Consider the following 12500-nt stretch of genomic DNA (forward strand, 5'->3'; position numbering starts at 1 on the left):
TACAGCGCTACTACACTTTAACATGGGTCCTCATGGAGGCACTTAGGAAGCCCAGTGTTGACTTGGCGATACAGGAAATACAAAAAGTGGATTTAATGCAGCTCTGAAGGACTCCTGAGTGCAGCGGCAGGTCAAATCCCGGCGACTCACAGTAGCGCCACTGTACCTTTTTCACACCTGATCTTACGCCACAAGCCCGGGAATAAAACAGCATTCATGCACTCACTCACTCTCATGGAATCATAATAGACAAATAGATATCACTGAAAATATTACATCATGCAACAAAAAAGAAAGCACGTGCTTACCTGTCCAATTAGTCCAGATGATGAATATTCTATAATCCAGTGAGTTGGTCCATCTCAAGCAGGAAGGTCGTGCCCACCTTGACACTGGAAATAATATTAATAATATTTATATATCTATATGTATGTGTGTGTAAATATTATATAGGTACCTGCTGAATTCCTCAGTGCGCTGCTGGCTGCGTGAGACCACCGCCAACTTTGCACTTATATGCCAACTTTGCCCCTTAGCAACGCTCAACACACTCGGCCACGCCCCCCGCCGCCGCGTGACGTCACCGAGCCTATTGCCTTACCAGTATAACAACACGCGTGACCCATACCGCATATTGTGGTACCGATACCGATACCGAGCACATGCAACCTTATCACAATACAGTTTCCATGAGAGGTGACGTTTTCTTTTGGTTAAACAATACATAAATGCATGAAGAATAAAGAAGAAAAACCTCGCCCCGATATACCGATCTGAAGTGTGAAACCGGAAGTATTTTTTGGATAATAGCACCCCTCCAATAATAGCACAAGTTATGTGAGGACATTCAATTGTTTTGTCTTTTGTGGACATTTGAAACGTGATAGCGTATTTTCTCTTTAGTAAACCAACACCTCAAAAGTCAGGGATTGACGTGTTGTTTTAAAGCTATTTACCGCCACCTTCAGGACGGTTTGGCGAGCTACACCTTCAATTATTTCATAAGCTGCGTTTATTGTCGAATGATAGCGGCAAACATCACTAATTGTACAAACGTGACCCCATTAAAAAGTTCCTTTTACAGTTTTCCGTGTAAGGAATGATATTAAAACACCTACTTGACACAAAACGAGTCGAATTCGTCGTTAAAAAAAAGGCATAAAAAGTGCCACTTCCTGATCGGTGTGAGTAAGCTTCAAAATAAAAGCATATAAGTACAGTCTTTAACTTTAATTTGACACGCCAAGGCGGAAGCTGCGTGTCGCTGCGTCCCTTCACTAACGGTAAAAGCCTAAAGTCAAAATATTTTTTATTAAAGAGCATGAATTAATTCGGGTTTTTCGCATATTACATTTTAAGTTGAAATCAGTAATTGTTTACCCCTGTTTACGTTCACTAGGGAAAATACAGACAATAATAGCTGTGTATGGAATAAATATTATACAAATAATATAATATAAATGGGGTTGAATATATATGTAAATGAAATATAAATATACATTTATTATATAAATATATTATAAATAGTGTAATAATATAACAGTATTTTCTATGTATAGAAAAAAACAAAGTCAAAAGTGTTTTTATTAAAGAGCATCAATTAATTCGTTTTTTTTCCCCTCCATATTAAATTTTAAGTTAAAATCAGTAAATGTTCACCCCTGTGTATGTTCACGAGGGAAAATACAGACAATAGTAGCTATGTATAGAACACATATTATAAAAATAATATTATATAAATATAATATAAATCAATCAATCAATCAATGTTTACTTATATAGTTGGGGGTTGAATATGAATATAAATATAATAATGTTGTCTGTCTATCTGTGTTGGCCCTGCGATGAGGTGGCGACTTGTCCAGGGTGTACCCCGCATTCCACCCGATTGTAGCTGAGATAGGCACTAGCGCCCCCGCAACCCCAGAGGGAATAAGTAGAGAAACTGGATGGATGGATGTAATATACATTTATTATACAAACCCCGTTTCCATATGAGTTGGGAAATTGTGTTAGATGTAAATATAAACGGAATACAATGATTTGCAAATCCTTTTCAACCCATATTCAGTTGAATATGCTACAAAGACAACTTATTTGATGTTCAAACTAAAAAAAAAAAATGTTTTTTTGCAAATAATAATTTACTTAGAATTTCATGGCTGCAACACGTGCCATAGTAGTTGGGAAAGGGCATGTTCACCACTCTGTTACATCACCTTTTCTTTTAACAACACTCTAATAATGTTTGGGAACTGAGGAAACTAATTGTTGAAGCTTTGAAAGTGGAATTCTTTCCCATTCTTGTTTTATGTAGAACTTCAGTCGTTCAACAGTCCGGGGTCTCCGCTGTCGTATTTTACGCTTCATAATGCGCCACACATTTTCTATGGGAGACAGGTCTGGACTGCAGGCGGGCCAGGAAAGTACCCGCACTCTTTTTTTACAAAGCCACGCTGTTGTAACACGTGCTGAATGTGGCTTGGCATTGTCTTGCTGAAATAAGCAGGGGCGTCCATTAAAAAGACAGCGCTTAGATGGCAGCATATGTTGTTCCAAAAGCTGTATGTACCTTTCAGCATTAATGGGGCCTTCACAGATGTGTAAGTTACCCATGCCTTGGGCACTAATGCACCCCCATACCATCACACATGCTGGCTTTTCAACTTTGCGTCGATAACAGTCTGGATGGTCCGCTCCCCCTTTGGTCCGGATGACACGATGTCGAATATTTCCAAAAACTATTTTAATGTGGACTCGTCAGACCACAGAACACTTTTCCACCGGTGGCATTTCTGGATGTTGTTGATAAATGGCTTTGGCTTTGCATAGTAGAGCTTTAACTTGCACTTACAGATGTAGCGACCCATTGTATTTAGTGACAGTGGTTTTCTGAAGTGTTCCTGAGCCCATGTGGTGATATCCTTTAGAGATTGATGTCTGTTTTTGATACAGTGCCGTCTGAGGGATGGAAGGTCACGGTCATTCAATGTTGGTTTCCGGCCATGCCGCTTACGTGGAGTGATTTCTCCAGATTCTCTGAACCTTTTGATGATATTATGGTTCGTAGATGTTGAAATCCCTAAATTTTTTGCAATTGCACTTTTAGGAACGTTGTTCTTAAACTGTTTGACTATTTGCTCTTGCAGTTGTGGACAAAGGGGTGTACCTCGCCCCATCCTTTCTTGTGAAAGACTGAGCATTTTTTGGGAAGCTGTTTTTATAGCCAATCATGGCACCCACCTGTTCCCAATTAGCCTGCACACCTGCGGGATGTTCCAAATAAGTGTTTGATGAGATCAGTTTTTATTGCCACCTTTCCCAACTTCTTTGTCACGTGTTGCTGGCATCCAATTCTAAAGTTAATGATTATTTGCGGGGGGAAAAAAATTGTTTATGAGTTTGAACATCAAATATGTTGTCTTTGTAGCATATTCAACTGAATATGGCTTGAAAAAGATTTGCAAATCATTGTATTCTGTTTATATTTACATCTAATACAATTTCCCAACTCATATGGAAACGGGGTTTGTGCACGTTTTTTTAAAACTGACTTTCTAACAATGTTGCAAATTAGTTGTATTTGCAAAGTGAGACAACATTGACATTGGATCAACGTTGGATCCTTGTTGTTTGTTGGGAAATGACCACATTTTAATGGTCAAATCAACGTCGCAACCCAACATTAATTAAACATTCCAAAAAAGAATGTTGTGTCGACGTTGTTTGAGTTGCTCAAGGTCAGGACCTAATTCAACATAGTTGTCAACGTTGTTTCAACGTCTGGTGCCTGCTGGCTAACTTCCATACCTGAGGGCCCCTGCAGTGGAAAAGTTGGGCCCCGAGGTCAAAGTGGTTAAGAAGCCCTGATGTGGATGAAACTGTTGGCAAGTTTTGAGCAAATAAAAAATGTTCCAATAAGACTAAAATGTAACTAAATAGCGTTTGTGTCCAAATATTGGGGTGTTTTTTTTTAAGGCTAATTTAAATCCTGCAAGTGGTGATTAATCATGATTAATCCACATTCAAATTCTCATCAATCTGATTTGAAAAGGTAATCAATGGGCAGCACTAATTATGAATGAATGGGGGGGGGGGGCAATGAGGAGTGGGGAGAGTTTTTGCTGTAAGAGGATTTAAAAGAACAGAACCAGGGGAAGGTTAGGAAGATGTTTAATCCTCCGGCTCTGCTGGGAAGAACCACGCTGAGCTCTTTTGTGAAGAATACTTGTTGATGGAGGCACTCATGCATTCCCTGCTGCTGCACGCACGTAAGCATCTTCTAGAAGTTTCTCAGCCGCTCTGCCAACTTTTCTGTCTGTTTGAAGCAACAAGACATTTCTCAGCCAGTGAAATCCTCTCATCTTCCATATTTCTTGTCCTTTGTCAGTTTTTGCAGCAAATGTATTCTGGCCTGAGCTGTCAGGTGCAACTGCCACTAAAACAAAAGCACAAGGTATGTCTTTTTTTATTTATTTATCTTTTTATTTTTTTTACAGTTTTTCTTCATTGGATTATACGGTGAACACAACCAGTCAAAAAGTATGTTGGTGTTTATTGTATGTGCACATTATTTTGTTTTTATTCACTCTTTTGTGTAATTATTCTCTTTTTGTACGCTTCCTGTTTTTATAGTTTGTGTTCACAGCCGCTATTAGGGATGGCTACCGTTCTGATACGGTACCAATGCCTGGCAATTGATACCAGTACTCAAGGGTACTTGTGCAGTTGTTATATCTTGTTTTATAATCACATGTCTGTGTCTCGGTTACAGTTTTAGCTGGCAGTAGTGTATAGTTTATGGTGTGTTGGCTAGTCTTTGCTCTCTGATCTTTTGTTGCGTCCTATAAAGTGTTAATGCTGTAAGTATCGTACTTATTGCGCACCGGCTGTTTGATTGCAACTTGCATCTTAGTTGTAGTTTTCATAAAAAAATAAAGAGTTGTTGAAATCGGCATGTAAAATCGCTAATGCTAATTAGAAGCACATCAATAGCAAAGCCAATGTGAATTAGCAAGGAGCTAGTGGATCCTTACATTACGTACGCTGGACTGCTTTTTGAGTCAATTGCTTTGTTGACATTGGAACTGACAACATTCTCCAGTATGGCTAAGTCCGCTCTCAGTTCTGCTGGAGTGATCTCCAAGTGAGCAAAGAGCCAGTTGAGTCAGCAACCCAGGTACCATAACATGGCACCGTTGGATTTTAAGCGAATCAGCGGATTCTGCCGGTGCACAAACCTAGCTGCTATATTTGCTGCTTTATGTGCCAAATTATATTTTATTATATTAAATTATACTGTAAATATTATATTATTATTTATTATATTATACTGTTTATAATATATCATACATTATATTGTTTTTTATATTGTGTGATTTGATATCATACTGTATCTATTATATTATATTACACTATATATTGTATTTTTTTATATTACACTCGGTGTAGCTCGGTTGGTAGAGCGGCCGTGTCAGCAACTCGAGGGTTGCAGGTTCGATTCCCGCTTCCGCCATCCTAGTCACTGCCGTTGTGTCCTTGGGCAAGACACTTTACCCACCTGCTCCCAGTGCCACCCACACTGCTTTAAAAATGTAACTTAGATATTGGGTTTCACTATGTAAAGCGCTTTGAGTCACTCGAGAAAAGCGCTATATAAATATAATTCACTTCACTTCACTATATAATATATTATATTACACTCTATATATGTCATATTACATTATATTAACCTGGATATATCATATTATATTATATTACACTGTATACATCATATTATGTTATGTTGTATTTTATTACACTGTATATATTGCATTATATTACACTGTATATATCATATGTTATATTACACTGTATGTATCATATATAATATTACACTGTTTACATCACATTATGTTATATTGTATTATATTACACTGTATATATCATATGTTGTATTATATTAAATTACACTGTATATATCATGTTATATTACACTATATATCATATGTTACATTGTATTATATGATATTATATTCTGTATATATCATATCATGTTATATTGTATTATATTATATTACACTGTATATATAATGTTATTATATTTTATTATATTATATTACACTGTATATGTCATATCATATTATGTTATATTATCCATCCATCCATTTATACCGCTTGCCCTTATATTACACTGCATATATTATATTATATTATATTATATTATATCATTATGTTATGTTTTATTATCCATCCATCCATTTTCTACTGCTGGCCCTTTTATTACACTGCATATATCATATTATATTATATTATATTATATTACACTACATATATTATATTATATCGTATTATATTCTACTATGTTATATTATGCAGTGAGGCCGAGCCAATCGGTGGCCACAATACTGAACCGTGTGCTGTGATTGGTTGGGTCCCTTCTACTACTGTGCCATTGATAGTTGTACTTAATTCCGCCATTTATATATTTTTTTTAATTTAGGAGCACAACAATTGTAGAATAAACCTCGACTGCAGTGTAATAATGTGTGTTGTTTACATTGTGGTAAATGTCACGTTCAATGACAAGAGATAAAGTGGTAAATAGGACAGTTGGTAGTCAACAAGAAGAAGAAGATGATTTAAAATGGAACACTTTGTGTTGTGGCGCCAGTCACCAACAACTAGACTGCAGTGTAATAATCTGTGTTGTTTACATTGTGTATAAAGTGGTAAATAGGACAGTTGATGCTAGTCTACAAGAAGAAGAAGATGATTTAAAATGGAACACTTTGTGTTGTGCCGCCAGTCACCAACAACTCAGGCGTGACCCCGGCGGGCCAGTGTGGAACCTGGGTGAAGGACCCCGACGGAGGGCGTTTTACGTCCCCCAACTACCCGGAGAAGTACCCGCCTGAGCGGGAGTGTGTGTACATCATAGAGGGTGAGTCCACGTCCACATCCACATCTAGCACCCCCGGGTCTTACTTCCCTCTGCTCCCAGCCTCTCCCCGCCAGTGCATCGACTTGTTCTTCGACGACAAGTATTCCATCGAGCCGTCCTGGGACTGCAAGTTTGACCACATCGAGGTGCGCGACGGCCCCTTCGGCTTCTCCCCCATCATCGGACGCTACTGCGGCCAGGAGAGCCCCTCCTACGTGCGCTCCAGCGGGAGGTACCTCTACATCAAGTTTGTGGCCGACGGCGAGCTGGAGGCCATCGGCTTCTCCGCCCGATACAACTTCACTCAAGGTGCGTCGTCATGGAGACCCTTTCATATAAATGCCGGAAAATGAACATCAATAATATACATGTAGCATGTGATTAATCCAAACAATTATTGCAATCATTTTATTTAAATATAGTTGTAATTCTATTAGACGTGAATATAGTTAGAAGTCCTTGACCTTGACAGCCAAGGTCAGTCATCAGGTCAATGCTTCAAAACAAACGCCCCACAGAACTTGAGGTGACAAATAAAGGACGTACATTTAGGTCAAACATTTAAATGACGTCATGGCAACACAAGTGCATCTGGGACAAATGTTTGGGGACATTTTGGAGGTTGATTGAAATTACTTTGGCAAGTAAATTACTGTGATTAATCACGATTAATCCACATTCAAAAGTGTTATGAATCTGGTAAAATTGATAATTTGGCAGCAATATATATACATATATGTTAATATATAGGGACAAGCCGTAGAAAATGGATGGATGGATATATATTAGTGTGTGTGTGTGTGTGTATACACTATATATTTATATAAAAATATATATAAAAACTATATATTTATATATATGTACACTTGTACACTATACATTTATAAATATTCAGTATATACTATATATATATTCAGTATATACTGTATATTTATAAATGTATAGTGTACATATATTTATATATATTTATAAATATATAGTTTATGTATATATTTTTTATATAAATATATAGTGTATACACACACACACTCACACTAATATATATTCATCCATCCATTTTCTAAGAAAACACATTGAATGGGGAGTTGTGTCCATGTGTGTGTGTGTGTGTGTGTATATATATATATATATATATATATATATATATACATGGACACACCTCCTCATTCAATGTGTTTTCTTTATTTTCATGACTATTTCCATTGTAGATAGTCACATCAAAACTATGAATGAACACATTATGTACTTAACAAAAAATGGTGAAATAACTGAAAACATGTTTTATATTCTAGTTTCGTCAAAATAGCCACCCTCTGCTCTAATTGCTGCTTTGCACAATCTTGGCATTCTCTCCATGAGCTTCAAGCACACCTGTGAAGTGAAAACCATTCCAGGTGACTACCTCTTGAAGCTCATTGAGCTCATGAAGCTCATTATTTTCTGTTTTTGTTTTTTTAAGACCTCTAAAGGCTTAGTGGCCACATGTGTGGACAGCACCTTTTAGCTCTTATTTCCAAAATTGTGTACACTACTGAATTGGGGTCTTATGGCCACTTATGTGGACACTTATACTGCCATCTGGTGGTGTCCGAAGAGTATAACATACAATGGAATTTGGGGGGGGGGGGGGGGGAGTGTAAAAATAAGAATTAGCACGTCACTAACTATGAAGTACACATTTGTGTACTTATGGACTAAGTACATCATATCAAAAGATGATTCTTAGTTTTTATTGTAATTAGCCCAAATAGCAACGGGAAATAAAAAAAGCATGAAAACAAACAGCTTGGGCTTTAAGAGGTTTTAAATGTTTTTTTAATTCAAAAAGAGGATAAAACAAAAAAAATACAAATATATTAAAAAATGTATACTTGTGAATAGATCTGAAGCTAGTTAAAAATATAGAGTGTTTATGTATATATATATATATATATATATATATATATATATATATATATATATATAAGGCACCAGCGCCCCAAGCGACCCCAAAGGGAATAAGCGGTAGAAAATGGATGGATTTATATATATATATATATATATATGACTTACTTATAGTTAAGTAAGTCATAATACTAAAGTATTCCACTTTGCAACAGGTTTTTGGAAATTATGTATATTTTGTGTTTTTCCATAACAACAAATGGGGGTTTTTTTGTGTTTTTTTTGTTTTTTACCAAAAGAGCATAAAACAACAAAAAAACGTTACAAATATATAAAAACGTTATATCTATAAATAGATCTGAACCTGTTCAAGAATGTAAAGCATTAAAAGTTTAATTAAGTTGTAATTACCTCATCTAAATTATTCCACTTTGCAACATGTTTTTGGAAAATATTGCATATTTTGTTTTTTTCCATCATAAAATTGTTTTTTTTTTAAATTCGAAAAGAGCATAAAACCTTAAAAAAAAACATCAGAAATAAATAAAACCTTTATAACTATGAATAGATCCGAAGTAGTTGAAGAATTGAAAGCGTCGAAAGTTTAAAAAATAATATTATTTGACTTACTAAACTTATAAGACTTTTTGTTGCTTTGGAGGCTGAAGGTAGTTTAGAAGTAAGTGGACTGAAGACTTAGACTGGTTTTCAGTCTGCCATGTTGAGAGCATTATGCTAGTCCATTTCTTGGCAGCGCATCACGCTCCATTAACTTTGTGTGACTTTGACACAGATGTTTCTTACGCTGCACAGCTGTCTCCTTCTCCTTTCCACAACATGGACGCCAGTTTGCACAATTTATATGTTGCACTTGAACGCCTCACGTGCTGAGACACTACTTTCTTGAAATATTGTGGAATGTGCTTGAATGCTGGGAATGTGAGGGTAGACACACACAGACACACACACACACACACACACACACACACACACACACACACTCCCGTATTTGTTACCTTATTGAGACCTGAGAAAAATGCCTACTTTTTTAGGACCAGCCTTTCTAGATACATAAATATCTGCAGTTACAAGATGAATAATATATACATACTATGCAAATATAAAAAAGCTTGTTGTGAAAAATGAGTTGTAATTTCACAAGAAAAAGGTCACAATTTCAGAAGAAACACATAGAATTTTGCCAGTATTATAATAAAAGTCGCCTTTTTACGCAACGCAAATCAACATTTTACAAGAAAAACTGAACATTTGTGCAAGGTTATGATAAAACTTGCAATTTTGCTCAATAACAGTCACAATTTTACAAAGAAAGCTTCAAAGTTCGGCAATTTTATGAAAATAGTCGTAATTTTATTCGACAAAATACACAATTTTATCATTAAAAATGTTGGCAATATTATAATAATAATCTGAATTTTTTTCCTTGGCAAAATGATGACAAAAGTCATTCATTCATTCATTCATTTTCTACCGCTTATTCCCTTTTGGGGTCGCGGGGAGCGCTGGTGCCTATCTCAGCTACAACCTGGCGGAAGGCGGAATACACCCTGGACAAGTCGCCACCTCATCGCAGGGCCAATACAAATAGACAAAGTCATAATTTTACAAAAAAAATTCACTATTTTACAAGAACAACAAAAATTGTCAATATTGTGATTAAAGTCAGAATTTTCTATGACAAATGTCACAATTTTGCATTAAAGAGTAATAATTTTACATGAAAAGTAATAATTTTACATGAAAAGTAATAATTTTACGAGAAAATACTGCAATATTACAGAAACAGAAAGAATATGAGAAATTGTTCCCAATTTTATAAGAAAGAAGTCGACACATTGTCCGTCCATTTTTTTTTACCGCTTGTCCCTATATATATATATATATATATGTATATATAGTGCAATAATTATTCATTTTATCAGATTAATCACACTTTTGAATCTGGATTAATCGTGATTAATCACAGTAATTTAATTGCCTAAAACATTTTTTTTTAATGTTTTGTTTGTAATTTGTTTTTAATCTTCATTATTTACTTCAAGTTATTACAGTATGTCTTCAGATACATATTTATATATTTTTTAATTAATTTTGGCCAAAGGGGGCCAATCCAAACTTTTACACACACCTGTTATTTCATATGTTGACCAGAGGGGGAGCACTTTTAAAATCCCTTCTTTTTGGAACCATCCCTCATTTTGATGGATGTCACCAGCAGGGGTGCAAATGAGACATTCTCTATTTTTTGTGTTTGTAACGTGCTTAAGGCCGATGACAAAGGAGTCCGAGACCCTGTGCCACACTTTGGGCAACCCAGCTGTAGAAGCTAACTGTTAATGTCCACTATAGTCTTAGTAGCGTAGTGTATGTGTTCATCCTATGCAAACATGTGGGTTGTCTTATGTCAGCACAGGAAGTGGTCAAATCAGCCGTTCACCTGGCGGGGATGGATAGGGAAGTCCTTCTTTAGCTGCCGCCTTGTTTTATCATATTTTGCTGTCTTTGCACCTGTCAATCATTACTTTTGTATGCACATTAAATCAACAAAAAAATCCCGACTTTGGAGCAATGTTCACGGACTCTAGCATTTGTCTCTCTATTAGATGCAATGTTATTGGGAGCATGATTTATGTCATCACTTGTTCACACCTCCTCACGTGGAAGCTACTTTTCCTTCTTCATGTCTCAAAAAGAGTAGAAATACAAGAACACACACACACACACTCGTTAATAAAAGCTTGTCTTCAGGGGAATAGAGCTTGTCAGCGCTGAGCCGAAGCAGCAGCTTAACGAAGCGGAGGCTTTATTGACAGCAGATTTTATAGGCCACCTATAATGACCAGCAGTAAATATTAATCTGTCCGTCTGTCTGTCCGTTTATTTCATTTTCTTTTCAAAAAAATGAAAATACCACAACCATCCGTCCACTTTAAGCTCAACTCACAGTGAAATTTCATTCTGGAATAGCTACCGAATTTTGTACTTTACATCAATTCCGCCGGTACTTACGGTCTTAATTCACGTTAAATCGAAAAATAAATAAATGAAATAAAAAAAAAACCTTAATAAAATTGGACTTGCCATAGACTAGGCTACCATCAGCATCAGCGTTCTTACCTGGCGATTTCAACACCTCCAAATTTGGCCATAAAAATCACAACTGAGATGAACACTCCCAGTGTGTTAATAAGCACAATACTTACAGTATAAACACCTTGTGGGGCGCAACGTAACACACCCAGCTACCCGGGAAAAGCTACTTCCTCGTCAAACGTAATAATAATAATATAATTATTGAAGTATGTCCCAGAAAAAAATTAGGTATTTCGGGAAAAGTGGGAATTTTTTTGGGAAATGGTAAAAACCCTGAATGGTCAGAATGAGTTGAAATGGTTGGTGTTGGATTTTTTATTTAAATCGGTGGAGAAATGTTGAAGTAGTAAAATGTTGAATTGAGAAATGGTATTACGGAAATCCTGGAATTTGGGGAAAACCGGGAATTTTTCCAGGTTTTTTTTTCCTAATTAAGAGGAATGTTTTGATGGTGGAAAGGTTGAGTGCGTTGAAAAATGTGGAAGGAATAGTCGCCAGAAAAAAGGATGGAAATAAAGCTTTGGAAAAGAAGGAATTCTGGAAAATCTTGGAAAAAAAATTTTACTTGGAAAAAAAAGGT

General features: G+C 36.2%; 1 protein-coding gene across 1 annotated transcript in view; it reads left to right on the top strand.

The window, feature by feature from the left end:
• Nucleotides 1-4141: 4141 nt before the first annotated feature.
• LOC133545644 (neuropilin and tolloid-like protein 1) overlaps nt 4142-12500 on the top strand; it is a 24710-nt gene continuing 16351 nt past the window's right edge. Inside the window, exons 1-4 of the mRNA XM_061891409.1 lie at nt 4142-4271; nt 4391-4456; nt 6788-6922; nt 6983-7231. Of these exons, the coding sequence (XP_061747393.1) occupies nt 4235-4271; nt 4391-4456; nt 6788-6922; nt 6983-7231 (487 nt within the window). The 5' untranslated portion in view covers nt 4142-4234. The remainder of the gene's footprint in view (nt 4272-4390; nt 4457-6787; nt 6923-6982; nt 7232-12500) is intronic.

The sequence above is a fragment of the Nerophis ophidion genome, linkage group LG28 (assembly GCF_033978795.1).
Source record: "Nerophis ophidion isolate RoL-2023_Sa linkage group LG28, RoL_Noph_v1.0, whole genome shotgun sequence".
NCBI lineage: Eukaryota > Metazoa > Chordata > Actinopteri > Syngnathiformes > Syngnathidae > Nerophis > Nerophis ophidion.